This window comes from Sciurus vulgaris (assembly GCF_902686455.1).
Source record: "Sciurus vulgaris genome assembly, chromosome: 19".
NCBI lineage: Eukaryota > Metazoa > Chordata > Mammalia > Rodentia > Sciuridae > Sciurus > Sciurus vulgaris.
Genome location: NC_136480.1, coordinates 17953656 through 17972615, shown reverse-complemented (window position 1 = coordinate 17972615; position 18960 = coordinate 17953656). Strand labels below are relative to the sequence as shown.

The following is an 18960-nucleotide window of genomic DNA, read 5'->3' as shown; positions in this document are numbered from 1 at the left end:
GGAAAAGCAGAGTATGTTAGCATAGGCTCAGTTCTGCTCATATGTGCAAACCAAGCAACGATGATCAGTTTGTTCATTTGAGAGTACAACTTTGGATTTTCAAGGTTTAATTATGGCTGGGGATTTTGCACTCATTCATCAGAGTTTGTGAATGACCGGCATGGAAAAGGCTGCCTTGGTGTCTTTCCTCTGTGTGAATTCATTAGGTGCTCATGGGCTGAAAGGAAGACTGTGGTCCTAAGTGGATTAATGGGGTACTCTACAGGAAATGGGAATCAATTAAATCTCCTTACAGATGGAAGCTGGAGGGAGGGGGCGTGCAGCCTGCGAGCTCAGTCGCCTCCATTCATGACGATGACGGCAGGCTATAAGCCATGTGCCAAGCACATTGAGGCGAAATCTATGGCACTCAAAAGCTCACCAGGCCAGTCCGGTAAACAGAGCAGCAAGTCAAACTAGATAAAGCTCTTTGGCATAGAAAGATTAGCCCAATGATGGATAGGGGGAAATAATTCAATAAATAAATCACAGGCTGTACATGGAATATGCAGCCTCCCCTCCCCTGTGTCCCCATCACCTCCTCTCTCAACTATCTGCGTAAAATTATCAAAGTTGCTAAGATGTAGGCTACAAGGAGCATCAGCGGCACAGCAGAGGAAAACGCATTGATCGTTTGCCTGTCTCATCTCCAGACATGCGGCTGTTTGTATCCTGCAAAGATGCCTTATCTGAATATTATTATTGATGTATATTGAGTGCTTTTTAAATGCCAGTGATTATGTCAGTTGGTTGATATGAAATATTGTATTTAGACTTTGACACAAATGAAGCATTTAGATGTCATTGTGTTTTGCATTTTATGAATGAGCAAACTGAAGTATATTACCTAAAAAAAAAATCAAAGTCACATAGTAAGAGTTGAAGCCAGAGTTAACCCCAAGATACTGACTCCAGAGTTCACATGTGTGAGCTGATGCCGTGTAGTGTTATACACCATCGACTCCGATCTTTCAGGTGACACATCCTTTAATTGTGCAGAACAATACGCTTTGTTGAAAATAACTTGGGCCAGGAGGGGTGGCTCACACCTGTAATCCCAGAGGCTCAGGAGGCTGAGACACGGAGAATCGCAAGTTCAAAGTCAGCCTCAGCAATTCAGTGAGGCCCTAAGCAACTTAATGAGACCCTGTCTCTAAATAAAAAAATAGAAAGGATCGGGGATGTGGCTCAGTGGTTAAACACCCCTGGGTTTCAGTCCCCAGCACCAAAAAAAAAAAAAAAAAAAAAGATAAAGAAAAAGAAAATAGCTTGGTAATACAGTAGCAGAATCATATAGTAGGAGAACACAGGGAAACCTTTGATTTTTATTTCTTTAAGGGCCAAGATAATCTGTAGTGTTATATAACTTGATAGTGGTTAAGTCACCAATTCCTTTTACATCAAAATGGTACACGTGTGAATTCTACTTAAACTACCTGAACGGTAAAGGTATTGGTCAGATGGAGCAGAGGCTCTTGGTTTTAATGCTTGGACTAGAAACTGGTTTATCCTGCAATGTATCTTCTAGATACATAATCTTTTGCCAAAGTTGTCTCTATTTCAGTTCAAGGAGGTTATTTTTTTTCTACCTGTTGGGTAGAAGGAATTGAGATGATGTGTTTTCAAGACTCACTGAGGGCACCTGAAATTGCAGAGCTCAGACTGAGTTCGTAGTGGCAGCTTTGCTGGGCTTGATCTCTCTGTTGTGCAGGTAACTTGTAACCCTCCCCTGGCAGGGATTTCCAGGAAGGACTCTAACTGGGGAAGCTGCTAAGAAGCCAGGCATGAATGCATTGGAGTGTCACTTACACTCTGCGTGGTTCTTAGAAATGCCTTCCCTGTAGCGACTACTCACCCTGAAAGCTTCTTAGAGAACAGTTAAGAGATAGAATTTGCAAAATGTTTGATTTGCTGATGTGACATTATTTGGAGAGGAAATGGATCTCATCTGGACATAGGTGAATGGGATTTTGTGAAGGTTCTTTAAGTCCTGCTTGGGTAGATACTCATGTATAAGTTGATTCTGATCCCTTTTCAGAGAAGCCATTCATGGTCATGACCAGTGGTGTTAAAACATGGTTAAGTGATTGATTTTTGGTGTTGGTGGAGTAACTGTTGGAAATACGTTGGTGAGCTGAAAGAGTGTAGTTCATCACGTGCACACAAATTGTTGTTTTACAATTTACTTTTTAGTCTCTTATCTGTCCACACTAAATAACACTAATGCTTATTATCAGAGAAGCACAGTCAGTAAGTTAGTGTCTTGACTTTCTTTTTTTTTCTTGGTACTGGGATTGAAGCCAGGGGTACTTAACCATTGAGCCACATCCCTCTTTTAATACTTTTAATACTCTTTTAATACTCCCTCTTTTAATACTCTATTTAGACACTGGGTCTTGCTAAGTTGCTTAGGACCTCACTAAGTTGTTAAGGCTGGCTTTGAACTCTTGATCCTCCTACTTCAGCCTCCTGAACTGCTGGGATTATAGGCCTGCCCCACTGTGCCCGGGTCCTTGACTTGTTTTTAAATAAAGTCATTTCTTCACTTGAATTCATGCTCACTCTTACATTCTATTAATTAAATTTAACATTTATCTGTGAATGTTAAACTTTTTGCCCTTGCATCAGACTAACTAGTTTCAAAGTCAAGTAAGACCTGAAATATCCTGACAAATTAATTTCCTTTACAGTGTTTCTTCTGAAAGTTTAATTAATAAATATATAAACATTCTTCCCTCTTTCCTGAGACTAATTTCATTTTTAGTTCAAAAGTGTCCCAAAGATTTAGGGCCTGTGTTAAAGGATTTGGTAGGCATATAAATTTTCTCTTCTTTCCTTTTACATTATTGATGCTTTAGAAGCCAGTCAGTTTACATATTTATGGTTTTATAACTAGAATTATATAATAATCTAGATTTAATTAATGATGGTGGGATGGAGCTTCCCTTCCAGCCCTCTCTGAATCATTAGATTTCCCTGAATGCTCTGAGAGAGCAGCTCTCCAATTAGGTATTGATGCATCTTATTAATTAGCTACTTCACTATAGATATCGTCCAATAGTGTATTTACACTAAGCCCTGTAAAGTTGGTTTATTACAGAAGATTACATGGCCCTTCCATTTTCTGATCTACATTTTCCTTCCTCTTTTGCCCTTGTAACTGAGTATAAATAGATTTAACAGTTACCTAATGGTGCAGCATGCTTGTATTGTGCTTCACTTAGAGCAACTAGCACAAAACAAGTGATTTGAATTTGAAACTTTGGGCACATGACAGTTTTCTATTAGTTGCAACCTCTTATTTGCCTAAGGTGTTCTTCCTACAGAATGACTCGAATAACATTGGCCTTTGATTAAAACCAATGGTTTACCAAATAGCTGCAATGATATCTTCTCCATAGGATCTTAACAAAGTGAACTTACTCTAGATACTTCTATATCTTTGAATGGAAATTTTATGCTAACTCTACCAAAAGCATGATTCAAAGCTGAGTGTCATTTCAAATATGTTTTCCAGAGATCTCTGTGGTAGGATGAGTTGACCAAGAGGGAATCCACCCACCCAAGGGATTGCTGTAAGGCTGATTTAGAAAGAGAACTGAAGTTTGCCTTCCCAAAGTGCAGAGGCAAGCACAGTAATGCCCTGCCTCCCACATAGCTAAGCTTTGAAAGGTCCCTGAATTCAGACAAAAAGCAATTCATCGTTCATAGTTGATGCACCCATAAGAGAAATGTCAGCCAATTCTCTCAGCTACCCAAGAGTTGGGACAGAGGTTGAGGCGATGCATGACTATATACAGGAAATGCACAAAGTTTCTCAAAAGAGACTGTGCAATAAATGAGAAGGACTTTGGATTTCCAAGAAACCGGATGGTTGGTTGTGAATCACAAATTAAGAATAAAATATAATCATGGAACACCTGGTAATAAAGTCCATCAGGGCAGGATTAATTCCTTCATGAGGTTATTCTCTCCATCAGGGTCTGCATAATTCTAGAATGCACATTTCAAGAAAGTTGAAAGGAACCCTATAATATTCAGGCAGAATGCATTTTGAGTTGGAAATTATAGGTATCCTTATAAATACTCATAACAATATTAGACATTGATGTTGGATTTAAAATTCTGCAGTTCTGACTTACATTCCCATTGTAACTGCATTGCTCTTTGAGGAAATTGACTTTGCTATGAGAAGGAGACCAGAAATGGAAATATTAGAAAGTTTCCTACATCAATTCCATTTCATTTAAGATTTCATTTACTGGAGTGATTCCAAGGTGGTTGGCTCTCTATGCAACTTAAAGTCGTCATGTTTGACTTTTCATTGTGTTTTTGTTCTTTTCCCCACCTGGGCTTTGAATTTTTTTTTTTTTTTTTTTTCTAATTTGATGTGGTTTTTACTCTGAATGGAATAGTTGCCAGGGACATTCAAGGCCTTTACGATAAAGCAAGAGATTGAGAATATGCAATTGCCAAAAAGAAATCACAGTGTTTAGAGAGAAAAGACTCTGTATCTATCAAAACCGAAAAGACCAAACCCTGTGATTTCTACCTCTGCTCTGAGCAATATGCACAGGTGTATTTTTGCCTTATTGATGTCACATAGCAAAAATATCTATGTCTAGGACTTCACAGTGCAGAAGTAATTTTGAAAGTTGCACAAGTATGTTTAGCTGAAGCTTGATCGTATTTACCTTTGCAGGTCAGATGGAAAAACAGGGACCTGGAGTGTGGAATTTCTTAAAAATGTTTATTTTTTTTTTAAAGAACAATTTATAAAGATATTTGCTGATGTGAAAAGTTCCTTTTAAAATAATATCTCACAATGATCTTTATACCAGGTGTTCCCAAATTCCCAAAAGAAAAAATTGACCCTCTGGAGGTGGAGGAAGGAGACCCCATCGTCCTCCAGTGCTCTCCTCCCAAAGGTCTCCCACCCCTACACATTTACTGGATGAACATAGGTAAGTAGTGCTCTGTTCCCGGTGCATCATGCATCCTATTTATCACTTTAAAAAAATATTAAAATAACAGTATCCCTGTCAACTGAAGTAGGTTTTAAAAATTAGATCTGATGAATGCCTGTCCCTCACCCTAAATACAAACAGAGTGTACCTGAAAACGCTAGAAAATCACCAAAGTTATCTCTTGATTATATCATATTTAAAAGAAGAGAGGTTATCAGTATGAACAAATGTGTCTGTAAAAGGGTAGTTTCCATATTCCGGAACAGGGAGGTTAATATTATAGACATCACTTTGGGGGAGCCCTGTTTTAAAGAAATACCATCCAAAGCGAACGAAAGTAAGAAGCAGCCCATGATTTCAGTTGATTGGGTTTTGGAGAAGCCATTGTAGACCCGCAGATCAGAGGTAGAGAGACCTAGATGGTAAAGAGGATTTTAATGCACAGATTTCTAGTCCACATGTGGACTTCCTTGGTTAATGATTTAAGCATGTTCCCAGGGATTTTGTTGCTGTTGTTTATTGTTAATTATTTGCTCACTTAATGGCTCCTGTAAATAGACCAGACTAGAGAGGAATGGGAGGGACAGAGAAATAACAGACAAGAAATAAAAATGGGAAAGGGCGGTGAGATAGCATAGTTCCCCCTTCCGTGACAAAGTATGTCTTTTCAGAATTAGAACACATCGAACAGGATGAAAGAGTGTACATGAGTCAAAAGGGAGATCTCTACTTTGCAAACGTGGAAGAAAAAGACAGTCGGAACGATTACTGTTGCTTTGCTGCATTTCCAAGATTAAGGACGATTGTCCAAAAGATGCCCATGAAGCTCACGGTGAACAGTTGTAAGTCCAAATAATTTATCGTGGCCACGTGTGTGCCGAGTGCGAATATGTCTGTGATTTCATCCCGAGTGGAGACAGTTAAAGCCTGGCTGGTATTTCCCGTCATTGTTGAGTGCAACTCTAGAGACTTCATCCAGATGAAAGAGACATCTGCAGCTGCAGATCCACAGTAGCCCTGTCTCTGGCAGCCAGAAAATCAAATCCTCAATTCACAGTACAAATGTGTTTCATTTGACGTCTGCTAGATCTAGGCATTTTCAGTGGCCGAAATGCACAATGAAATCTCAGGGTTTTTTTTTTTTTTTTTTTTTTTTTTTTCCTAAGCCAGTCTCAGACATTGATTGACCGTGACCTTGGATAAACTAGCAGGCTGAAAATGGGGGAGAAAATAACAAAGAGTCTAAAATAAAAAGAATCGGTATTAACATTTCCATCACATCAAGCTTTTTCTTTGTCCTTGGACCAAATTGGCAAAGATATTTGAATTGCCCCTCTTGCCTACTTGATTCTGCAGATGCCAGTCTGGGTTCCCAAATGGGAAAAAGTAATTAGTGGGAGGAAGAACCATAAGATTCAAAGGGAAGAGATAATCCCCAACAGTTCCCTGACTGCATAATTGGCCCTGGTATATTGAAAGTTGGCATTACCATCCCATTGTCTAATTTGGTACATGGGTTTTTCATTAATATGTATGGATGCACTATGCCAGGCTTCACTACGACATTCTTTAAGGGCCCAATTTCTCCTCAGTGCAGCTGTGAGTTGACTCCTCCTCACCTGGATTAACCTTCGGTGATTCAAGAGGAAGCGCCTCTTAAGATCCTTCCTATGTACACCTCTAGGCCCACTACCAATAATGTTCTAGTGAAGCCTGCTTGGACCTCATTTCGTAATTTTCCTGACAAAAATATTTGACTTTTCATTCTTTGTTGATACCAGCATCTTCCATTATGTCTGTATTTTCTTTTCTTCCATTTTTTTTTTTATATTTCAGTAAAGCATGCTAATGACTCAAGTTCATCCACAGAAATTAGTTCCAAGGGTAAGTCCAATGTGATCCATGGAGACTGTTGTCATTTTATTCATCTTAAATAGCTCATGTTCATCTCAGAATTTTTGAGTTTTTCCTTTACTCCCTGTGTGGGTTTATTAAAATGGTAATATTCCTATTGAGGGAAGCCTAGAGGGTCCAGGTATCTCCCTTCTCTTAAATGCAAAGGGAGTGATCTTTATACATCAATAACTTTTTAAATGTAATGATAAAATTACCAATTATAGAAGTGACATATAGATAGATAGCTGTGCAAAAATGTAGATACTTGGTGGAGTAATTATTGGGAGTCTCTCAAAATGTCTCATGGTGTATAAGGTTGATAACTTAACACACAGGAAGGACAGATATATGGTTAAGTGTCAAGACAAATGGAGAGACACCGTGTTTAAGAGCCACATGAATGTTTTTCTTATAAGACTTCTTGGAATAGTTAATAGGCTGTTAATACCTTGCGCTTCTCTGAGGAAGAATTTAGTTGGAGGTAATTTCCCCAGTCACATCTCTATGGAATCTTTAATTCCATTTGTTTGTGTAGATCATCCATTAGAATCTTTGTTCCATGTGAGATGCCTCGTCAACCTTAATTAGATAGTAGGCCAGTTTGCTAAAGTGAGAAGAATCACTGGCAGAGATGCATCGCATATTCCTCACATTACATGGACCAGGGACTTCACCAGATTTCTAATACACTGGTGAGATCAGCAGAGGTGGCGGATGGCTCCTCTCTGTGTCCCTCAGTGTTAAGGTGGGCTGATTCATTTCCCGCATTGTTTTCTTGGCGATCAGTATCTCCATCATGCATATTTCTATATCTTCCCAATACTCAATTAAAATTTTTTCATCAGATGTGGTGGCACCCACCTGTAATTTCAGCAGTGTAGGAGGCTGAGACAGTGTGGGGCCAGCCTCAGCAACTTAGCAAGTCCCTAAGCAACTGAGATCCCATCTCTAAATTATAAATAAAAACGGGCTGGGGATGTGGCTCAGTGGTACAATGTCCCTGGGTTCAATCCCCAGTACCAAAACAAAACAAAAAAATCTTTTCACATAGTACCCATTCGACAGTTATCTCTCAGTACATACTTGCAAGGAGGTGTATAGTAAATTATACTCTGCTTCCTGGCCTTGGCATTCTGACAGTATAATGTCAGCTATTTATTTTTCTCAAATAAGGTGAAATCACTTTGACATTAGGTGGGGAAAAAATGATTTACGTTTGCATTCAGCAGTGAAAATCAAAATTCACAGTGCAAATGGAAGTCTCCTAATCTGCCCTTGTATCTGCAAGTTAGTGAGAGGAAATGGAACACTTTGCTTTGCAGTTTGTGAGAATGCTTACTATTATTTCTTAAAAAAATTATTTAGCTTTGAAGGCCCGAGGCTGTATGGAGCTGTCTGCAGAGCTTGAAAAAATTCACGGGGGCCTGGAATCTTCCTTAGACTCCCTCAGTCAGCAATCTGAAGGCAGAGCCCATGAAGGTGTATTTTAATAGAAACCTTATCAAATATTTTGAAACATTAAAATTAAAAAAAAAAAAAAAAAAAAGAACCCCTAGCTGTCAAACATGGCACTGCCTGGTTAAGGAGCCGAATGTAAAATCAAAACCTATTCATGAACTTAAGGGCTTCCTCCCGAAATTATTTGGACGAATGCTAATTTTCTGAATTAGAAGGGGTGGTGTACATCAGTATCTTTATAAATCTTCTTGATGCATTTAGAGCATCTGAGGACAACCCCAAGCTTCAGGCAAAGATTGAAGGGCAGGCTGCTTAAATGAAGACAGAAATGCATGTGTGTACCTAGATTTGTTTGTACACACACATGTACATAGACTGATGTGTCTTAGGGCAGATCCAGTGTCACAGAGTGCTCACTCTCTAAGTCTGAAAATATCTGATTTTTCTTTTCCTCTTTCGTAGCAAATTCCATCAAGCAGAGGAAGCCTCGCCTGCTGCTGCCTCCCCTGGAGAGTGGGGGCGAGTCCTCGGTGGCTGTCCTCAGAGGGGACACCCTGCTGCTGGAGTGTTTCGCTGAGGGCCTGTGAGTAGCCTAGCTCCTGCTGGGGACTTTGTCCACTCCCGTAAAGAATGAAGCCTCAGGAAAATGTGCTTGCAGGCAGGATTTTAAATGGCTCCTTTCTTTTCTGGAAAATAATCCCGGTTACCGCATGTCTGGGAGAAGGGACTCGCACTTCACTCTGCAGACTTCAGGCCACGACTGAACTTGGCTTTGGAATCACACCTCTCTGTTGGTTGGTGATGATCGTGGGAGGCGGTCTTCCCCTTCGCTAAGCCAGCAGTCTAAGATGGGTGTGCACCTCGCAGCCTGAGGTTGCTAGTCCCCAGCCAACGTCTGCGCAGGCCAGGTTTTCTCTTTCTGCTCTCTTGGCTTGTCTGTTACTGTTCTGGCTCTGCCCCTTCTCATTTCCAAGGACCTCTGATATCAGTATTCTATCCTATTGTCCTTTGCCCCCAAGGAAGTCTACACCATGGAATTTAAGAAAGTTTCCTGTCAGAACCTAATTTGCAGCATATGAGTGAACCTTGTCCCCACATCCTTGCCAACACCTATTGTTGCTTGTATTCATGATAATCTCCATTGTAATTGGGGTGAGATGGAATCTTAGGGTAGTTTTGATTTGCGTTTCTCTTATTACTAGAGATGTTGAACATTTTTTTCACCTATCTGTTGATGGCTTGTAGATCTTCTTCTGTAAAGTGTCTGCTCATTTCCTTAGCCCATGTATTGATTAGGTTATTTGTATTCTTAGTGTAAAGTTTGTTTGAGTTCTTAAACTCTGGAGATGAGCGCCCTATCTGAAATATGTGTGGCAAAGATTTTCTCCCACTCTGTAGGTCCTCTCTTCACAGTGTTGCTGGTTTCCTTTGCTGAGAAAAAGCTTTTTAGTTTGAATCTATCCCAATTATTGATTCCTGCTTTTATTTCTTGTGTTTTGGGAGTCACGTTAAGGAAGTCTGCTCCTAAGCCAGCATGATGAAGATTTGGACTTACTTTTTCTTCTATTAGGTGCAGGATGTCTGTCTAATTGCAAGGTCCTTGGTCCATTTTGAGTTGAGTTTTGTGCAGGGTGAGAGATAGGGGTTTAGTTTCATTTTGCTGCATATGGATTTCCAGTTTTCTCAGCATCATTTGTTGAACAGGCTATCTTTTCTCCATTGTATGCTTTTGGCACCTTTGTCTAGTGTGAGAAAATTGTATTTATTTGGGTTTGTGTCCATCTCCTCTATTCTGTACCATTGATCTGCCTGTCTATTTTGATACCGATACCATGCCATTTTTGTTGCTTTTGCTCTGTAGTGTAGTTGAAGGTCTGGTATTGTGATACCACCTGCTTCACTTTTCCTGCTAAGGATTGCTTTACTATTCTAGGTCTCTTATTCTTCCAGATGAATTTCATGATTGCTTGCTCTATTTCTGTAAGGTACATCAATGGGATTTTAATTTGAATTGCAATGAATGTGTATAGCACTTTTGGTAGTATGTCCATTTTAGCAATGTTAATTCTGCCTATCCAAGTACAGGGAGATCTTTCCATCTTCTAAGGTTTTCTTTAATTTCTTTCTTTAGTGTTCTGTAGTTCTCATTGTAGAGATCTTTCACCTCTTTTGTTAGATCTATTCACAAGTATTTTATTTATTTATTTATTTATTTATTTATTTATTTATTTATTTATTTATTTATTTTTTTGAGGCTACTGTGAATGGGGTAGTTTTCCTAATTTCTCTTTCAGAGGATTCATCACTTATGAATAAAAATGCATTAGATTTATGAGTGTTGATTTTATATCCTGCTGCTTTGCTGAATTCATTTATGAGTACTAGAAGTTTTCTGGTGGAATATTTTGGCTCCCCTAAATATAGAATCATGGTCCCAAAGTGGTGCATCCACTCTGAAAAGCAGTATGGAGATTCCTTAGAAAACTTGGAATGAAACCACCATTTGACCCAGCTATCTCACTTTTTGGCCTACCCAAAGAACTTAAAATCAGTACACTACAGTGATGCAGCCACATCAATGTTTATAGCAGCTCAATTCACAATAGCTAAGCTATGGGACCAACCTAGGTGATGAATGGATAAAGAAACTGGTGTATATACACAATGAAATATTATTCAGCCATAAAGAAGAATAAAATTATGCCATTTGCAGGTAATGAATGGAGTTGGAGAATATCATAATAAGTGAAATAAGCCATCCCAAAAAACCAAAGACTGAATGATTTCTCTGATAAGTGGATGATGATACATAATGGGGGGTTGGGAGGGAGGTAAGAATGGAGGAAGGATGAATTGTATAGAGGAAAATGAGGAGGGGGAGGGGGTGAGGGGAAGGAAAGATAATAGAATGAGACAAACATCATTACCCTATGTACATGTATGATTATGCAAATGGTGTGATTCTACTTCGTGTACAACCAGAGAAATGAAAAGTTGTATCCCATTTGTGTACAATGAATCAAAATTAAAAAAAAAAAAAAAAAAAACTTAATTAGCTGAAAAAGGAATGCACTTTACCAATTCCTTCACCAAAGTCCTAAGTGATCTCACTAAGTGACCTTGCTGGGTCATCTCTTGAAGTTCTTACATTTACTGAGTAATTGCTAAAGGATTCTGTCACAAAGACACAGGACACCAGGGCATTTGCAGGAAGCAGTGTTTATTGGTGCTGACACGGTCTCAGCAGATTGTTTCCAAAGCATTTAGTTAGCATTTAGTGTAGGGAAGCCTAGTAGTATATGCTCTTGTTAATGTCCTTTAACATTTTAGTTCTTTGTCTCCCATATGAGGTAATAGTATTTCGTATGTTGGGTTAGGCATTCTATTTCTACACTAGAGTAGCACCCTTGTTACAACTGAGTTGTGGAAGGCCCACATTGATACTGATGGCATCAGGATATCTTTTTCTGTGCTCTGAGAAAATGTTTACCACATGACTTCTATAAATCCATGCCAGTTGGTACCATCTTATTTAATATTTGGTTGTACGAGATCACCTGCTTCTACCACTATCTTTCCTATCATCCCTCCATACCATCAGGAAGGCCATGGTAAAGGTATTCATTCCTTCTTCCCCGGCACCCCAGTGGATTCATTTAAACCTTAATCCATTTTGTTAACTATGGGCTTTGGGGAGCCTGTTTAGTAGAACAAGGATTCGAAATTTTAAAAGTCATTCATTCATTATTCATGCCTATCCCCAATGACTAGTTTGAAAGTAGATTATACAGCAAAGGAGTGGAAATGAATGCTTTGAGAACTCTGAAGCTTTGTAGATTTCTCTTGGCACCCAGCCGAAGCACCCAGGTTGGCTGCGTGCGACCAGTCACCAGCGCGTACTGAGGTAGGTTGTGTGCTGGGACAGGACCCTGCTGAGGAAGTTGTCTCTGCACTGTGTTAGGAGATCACAGCCCCGACATTCACCTTGAACCACGATGGTGACCGCCTCCAGTTTTTCTGGTTATGTTGGTGTGTATTTCCAGTGGTAGCAATTTTGTTCCTTCAGGCTCTTTCTGGGTTGGGCTGGGCCGTCCTCTCGGTAATTCTTTTTGCTGATCTCTCTCCAATGCCATCATTTACCTCTTGAGGTGACTGACCTCATAATAATAGAAATGCTCTCATGTGCTTTTTAGAAGTTAACGTGTCATGAAGCAAGATATAAAGAGGCAGCCCTCGGCCCACGCCGTGTCAGGACATGGAGACTCTGAAACCTTGTCCCACGAGGTTTGACTAGAAGAGGTCTTTCCTATTCTTGCAAGGTTTGGATTCGGCCTTCCTTCCTCTTCAGTGGTTCTCTTTCAGGTCAAAGTGACACATTGTTTTACAAAAAAGTTTTAAGATTCACTCTATTTTTCTGTGAAGTTTGAAACCACAAACCTTTTGTGGTAACAACAATCAGACCACAGCCAAGATATCCTGCTATTATTTTGTGTCAAGCATCTAGTTGTGTACTTCACACGCATTGACTGGTTTTACCCTCGATACACTGTTTTCAGGCTGTGATTATTCCCGTTAGCACATGAGGTTAATGAAGCCTAAAAGCCTCTTTGGAGAAGGGAAGTCCCTTCTCTAAGCCTAGGGAAAGGTGACTGGGATTGCATCCTGCCTGTCCCCAGCACCCAAACTACCTCTCAGTCAAACTCAGTTCGGCATCACGTGCGAACCCAGCGCACGGTTGTGTTTAGTTAAAGGGAGAAAACAGCACATCAAGGATGACAATCTGAATCTGAGGAGGATTCCCAAAGCAGATATTTCAGCAAAGAGCTAATACTAGTGAAAATGTCGTTAATGTTAATTAAACCAGGGAAGCTTTCGATGGTATATTCATGAGGGGCTTACAGATTCTCTGAGCAAGGTGGAAATTAGGAACGGTTAAATGAGATAGTTAAATAGCTCTGTAGTTAAAATGTGGTTTTGAATCTCATTAGGAGGGAAAGGTCTCTCACCCTGATGTCCTGCCTTTAGGAAACAGGCACATCCCAGAACAGTTCGCAGTCACTTACTCTTGGTGGAATGACAGCAAGCTCACCTTGAACTTGAGCTAGGTGTGATTCTACCACATTATAAATAAGAAATATAAGGATAAAAGTTGGCCAAACAAGGACCTGAACAAAAATCCAAAATGATGAGAGAGTGTATATTTGTGTAGAAAAGGCATTAAACAACTTATGCTCCCTGGAATCATCATTGCCCAAGTGCTATTAGGAAATCTTCCTGAAGTTTGTACTTCAAGAAAAAAATTTGTAGGACCCTATCCAGAAGTTCTCTCAGCGATGTGGATCCTCCTGAGATAAAATCACACGTTCTTCTGATGCTTTCAGTCATCTTATTTGATTCTTTGAAGGGAAAGGTATTAGGAGCCTGGTAGTATTCAAGGACTGGGGGGAGAGCAGATCTTGTAGAAAGTGAGATGCTTGCACTGCTAAACAGACTCAGGAAGAACTCCTCTTTGGATGGCACCAAGATCCAGAGCAGCCAGGAGCTTGGCAGCTTGCCTCCGAGACAGATGGAGAGAAAGGCGAGTAGTCAGGAGACCTGGTTATGCATCCTGTTGTGTGTGTGTGTGTGTGTGTGTGTGTGTGTGTGTGTGTGTGCGCGCGCAGGACGGTAAAAGCTAATGCTGTCACCTGTTCCTCCCTCACCATTATTACCATTTCCTGAGGAAGGGTGTCAGGCGCCCCAAACCTGGTCCAATATAAGACAGTTGCTTCCAATCTGTAAGGCAGGTCAGCCCTTGGGCTTTGACAGGAGGGGAAGAGAACAGATGTGTTTCGAGGGCCTTCATCTAACCTGCAGTGCTTTTTTGCATAATAATCATTTTAGCCATTGCCTGTGCATACAAACAATTTGAGATAATTAATATAAGCAATTTGAGGTAATTGCTTAATTATTAACTAGCAATAATTAAATTAGTAATCGAATTAATAATGATTAATGGTTTGGTGGCAAGCATATATTTTAAGAATATACAGTTTGGAAGGACAGGGAGTCTTATGAAAAGACACATTTTCTAGAACACAGTGATGAGAGGGACGGGAATAGAGTCAGATGAATTGAACTCCCAACATGTCATTTTTTTATTCCAGTGACCTTAAGCAAATTAATCATCTTCAGGGAGTTTTAGATTCATTACTGGTGAAATGATAACCAAACCCACCTTAAGTGTGTACTCAATAACTTTTAGCTTTTAGTGGTTAAAAGGATTATGGAAGCAAATGCAATGTTAATAAAAATAACAGTATTAACCTTCTTCCACTCATACCTGTAGGCCAGTTGGGGAGAGAGAAAAGGAAGATAATCCTTAATCACTTAAAATCAGCCATGTTTAAAAATCCCTTTAGTTCTCATAAAAGGGGATTTTCTGAAAACCAGTTTGTCTTGACTCCTTTGCCCATGAGATCTATGACAGGTTACCACTTCTTGTCTTGTTCGTTTTTTTTTTTTTTTCCTTTTTGCTACCATAGATTGATCCAAGGGGTTCTTAACCACTGAGCCATGTCTCAGCCCTTTTTATGTTTTCTTTTGAGACAGGGTCTCGCTTATTTGCCTAGGGCCTCACTACTGAGGCTAGCTTTGAACTTGCGATCCTCCAGCCTCAGCCTCCCAAGCTACTGGGATCAGAGGCATGCGCCACTGTGCCCAGCTTGTATGTATGTTTTAATTGGGTGAACTGATCTTTCCAAAGGCCTCTCAAGGAAGATTTGGTGCTTGCTTCCTTTCCTATGCTGCTCTCCAAGTGAAAAAGCCACAGAAACAGCCTTTTACATACTGTGAACTCTTCATTGGCATGGGTGGGCTCTTCATCCACCCGATGTCCTTGGCTCTGCTCCTGAGCCACCTCCCAATGCCGCCTGTCCTGGGGACAGCAGGGGCAATCACATCTTCCCTCCATTGGGTCCTACTTTATCATATTTTTCAAATTTACCACAGGGAAGAGGGCCATCATCTCTGGCTCCCTCAAACTACCCACAGGAAGATTTTCCCCCTTGGAAAATACCTTGTAATCTGTTATTTATTTACGGATTTGTTTGTTTATTTTTATTACAGACCAACTCCACAGGTGGAATGGACCAAACTGGGTGGTGATTTACCCAAGGGAAGAGTAACGAAAGAGAATCACGGCAAGACCTTGAAGATAGAGAATGTCTCCTACCAGGACAAAGGAAATTACCGCTGCGTGGCCAGCAACGTTCTGGGAACAGCCAGTCACGATTTTCATGTCATTGTAGAAGGTACAGTTCCTGCGATGATTTTGGTTCCTCCTTAAAACAAAACAAAACAAGAAAAGACAATTCCTCCCATTAAGGGGGCACTGACCATGCCTTGTGAGGTTAAGACAGGACGTGTTCTGACTTGAGTTTAGCATGGGCACTGAATTATATTTCACCTCCAGTCACCTTGGTTTTTTCATGCGTCTGCCAAAACCACCTGAAAGGGACAGATGACAAGAAGAGGTCTCCTGTGAGGGGGTCTGGATGATCCCCATGGTTTGTTCACATATTCGTGAACCCTCTTTTCCAGTATCATCTCACTGGGAGAAACGGCTTCTGCTGTCACCTGGGTGTGACCAGGCACAACCTGAAACCATCTGAGAAGGAAGGTCTAAGGGGACAGACTAGGACAGCTCCCTGTCCTCCGTGGCACCGGGAAGAACATTTGTGTCTTGTCTTTAGATTTCTGTGTCTTTATTTCACTTCTGCACACTTGAGTTTCTTCAGCCAAGGAAGGTGCCAGGCAAATTGTCTTAGCGCTGCCCTAAATTCTACATTCTTGGGTCCCGTATCTTGAGCTGAGGTGGTTTTCAATCTGTTGCATAGATGGTGCTCCACACGTTCTGTGTATCTGGGGTTCTGATGATTGTCAGCATGCGGCTTCCAGAGAGGTGAAAATAGATAGTATAATAAATACGTCCGCATGTTCATTCCTACTAGAAAGCGCAAAACACAGTGATCAGGAGTCATCCTATCTCTGGAAATCCAAGCTTTATCGATCAGCTGAGGTTTTACCATCTTTGTATGTATAGAAACAGGCAATGATGACCCCTATCTAATAAAGAGGGAAGCCACACAATGTGGATTTTGGGACCGTGCCTGCTGGCACAACTGGAAATCTTCTAATCTTGCTGTGAATTTGACTGATGCAGACTATTTTCAGTGGGTCTGATCACATTGAGGCCTTCCATCTGTGGTTTTGACTGTATTGATCAAATTAATGGAACGATTACTGCATTTGTACTTACTTAGTGCCAGGTAGGCTAAGCCATTGAAAGGAGATCTCTCTCCCAGGCAACCATTTAGATCTTGTGCTATACGGCTGCCATTAATATTCCAATAAAGTTCACCTCTGAGAGCTCCCATTTGCCCAAGGAACACCTAGATAATGGTCTGTTGTTTTAATTAATGTGAAAAAAGAGAGACTCAGACACAAATTCCACTCACGAGCAAATGTTAAGATAATTGATTTTGTAATGACCTTGTTCTGAGCAAGGCTATGTCCCTAAACCTCTCCACAGTGGGTATGGTTAGTCGTGATGGAAAGGAGGAAAAACCAAAGATAAGAATTTCGTTTTCTTTGGTTGAACAATAGGGAAACTTGTGTAGGAGCAAGTCCAATACTGTGAACCGTGATCCACATCTGGCTCGAGTGATAGTCCTTTGACAATAAATCCTTCACAGTGATATTCAGAGAGGAGGGGTTTGAGAGATTTATTTTGTCTATAATTTTAATCATCCTCTGAAGCGGCTATGTGATGTGGCGACGTACTGCAACAAGGATATTTTTCTCTCACCCCCACCCCTTGCAGCACACCCTTCCCCACCAATCAGACATGTGCACATTGTTAGCTGTGCCAACTCCAAGTTGCTGACTGTTTCAGAAATCCTTCCAGATGGCTGGGACATCGCTCCGGTAGCTGAATATTTTAACAATCTGGCCACGGATTTCTTGATGGTTGAGACCAGAGCTTTTTCAAGAGAATCGCAAGGGTTGCAAAACAAAATAAATAAATAAATAAATAAGTCGAAGATGTGAAAAATTAATTATGCGGTTAAAAACGTTAACGGCAGGGCTTCCAAGGAATATAGGTCTCCTGAACCTACGGCTCTGACTCCTCCTATCAGCAGCCAGTAGAGCATCATGGAGATGTAAATAATGTGTGTCTGAGGAACATTCGACCTTTTCTCTGGAGTGAGAAAGTACTAAAGGTACACTGGGTGGGGTACGTTTTTGGAATTTCTCTCTATACATGTGTGCTCGGAGAGGATGGTTCTCAACTACCCCTTTTTATCCCTTAAAGGGTAAAAGCAGGAAATATAACTTCTTCCTCCTCCTCCTCCTCCTCCTCCTCCTCCTCCTCCTCCTCCTCCTCTATCTTCTTCTTCTTTCTTTCTTTATTTTTTTCTGTGATCTCTTGTTTAGAAACCCAAATTAAATATCAAGGACTTACCATATGGGAAAGGGTAATCATCCTGGGAACTCTGAAAATCTAGCACATTCTGAAAACACCCTGGTGTTGGTGAAAGCATAGCTCCTTACTGTCTCTGCTTGTGATATTTATTCTCAATTACAAAACAGAATCCAGATCTATGCACTTGTCATTGAACCTACAACATCTCAAATATGAATTCTTTATGCAGTTCTGATTCTATAATATATGTGAGCGAAATAGACAGGATGTCCTCACTGTACTTTGTAGGTGACCAGGACACCCGTATTTACAGACTCTGTAAGAAAAGATACTGAAGTGCCATGGGAGACATTCTGAATCCAGGAATCACAATATGACCCCAGGAACTTCAACTGTAAACTTTACAACAGTAAACCTTCACTAACGATTTTCATGTTGTCAGCCTCTGAAGTAGTTAAGCCTTCCGAAGTTTAGAAATTTAATTAAAAAGATTTGGTTACACAATAGCTACTATGGAACCAGGCTAAGTGCCCTTCAGCAGATGAGTGAATAAAGAAAATGTGGTATATATACATAATGGAATATTACTCAGCCTTAAAGAACTATGAAATAATGGCATTTGTTGGTAAATGGATAGGGCTGGAGAATATTATGCCAGGTGAAATAAGCCAGTCCCAAAGAACCAAAGGCCAAATGTTTTCTCTGATATGTGAATGCTAATTCACAATGGGGGTGGGTAGGAAAGAATAAGGGTACTTTGGATTAGTCAGGAAGGAGTGAAGGGAGAGGAGAGGGTGTGGGGGTAGGAGGACAGTGGGATGAATGGACATTATTACCCTATGTGCGTGTATGATTACACGACTAGTGTAACTCTACACCGTGTACAACCAGAGGAATGAGAAGTGATACTCCATTTATGTATGACGTGCCAAAACGCATTCCACCGGGAGGTGCTGTGGCTCATGTCTGTAGTCCCAGCAGCTCAGGAGGCTGAGGCAGGAGGATGGAGAGTTCAAAGCCAGCCTCAGCAAAAGCAAGGCACTAAGCAACTCAGGGAGACCCTGTCTCTAAATAAAATACAAAATAGGGCTGAGGATGTGGCTCAGTGGTCGAGTGCCCCTGAGTTCAATCCAA

The 18960-nt window shown here is 40.6% G+C and overlaps 1 protein-coding gene across 5 annotated transcripts in view; it reads left to right on the top strand.

The window, feature by feature from the left end:
* Positions 1 to 18960, top strand: part of CHL1 (cell adhesion molecule L1 like) — a 196641-nt gene that overhangs the window by 126957 nt on the left and 50724 nt on the right. For 4 of the 5 annotated variants that reach the window (XM_079122180.1, XM_079122181.1, XM_079122183.1 and 1 more), the window contains 5 exons: positions 4881 to 5003; positions 5678 to 5848; positions 6843 to 6890; positions 8823 to 8943; positions 15468 to 15652. In XM_079122180.1, coding sequence (XP_078978306.1) covers positions 4881 to 5003; positions 5678 to 5848; positions 6843 to 6890; positions 8823 to 8943; positions 15468 to 15652 — 648 coding nt within the window. The remainder of the gene's footprint in view (positions 1 to 4880; positions 5004 to 5677; positions 5849 to 6842; positions 6891 to 8822; positions 8944 to 15467; positions 15653 to 18960) is intronic. The other variant, XM_079122182.1, reaches the window with a different exon arrangement.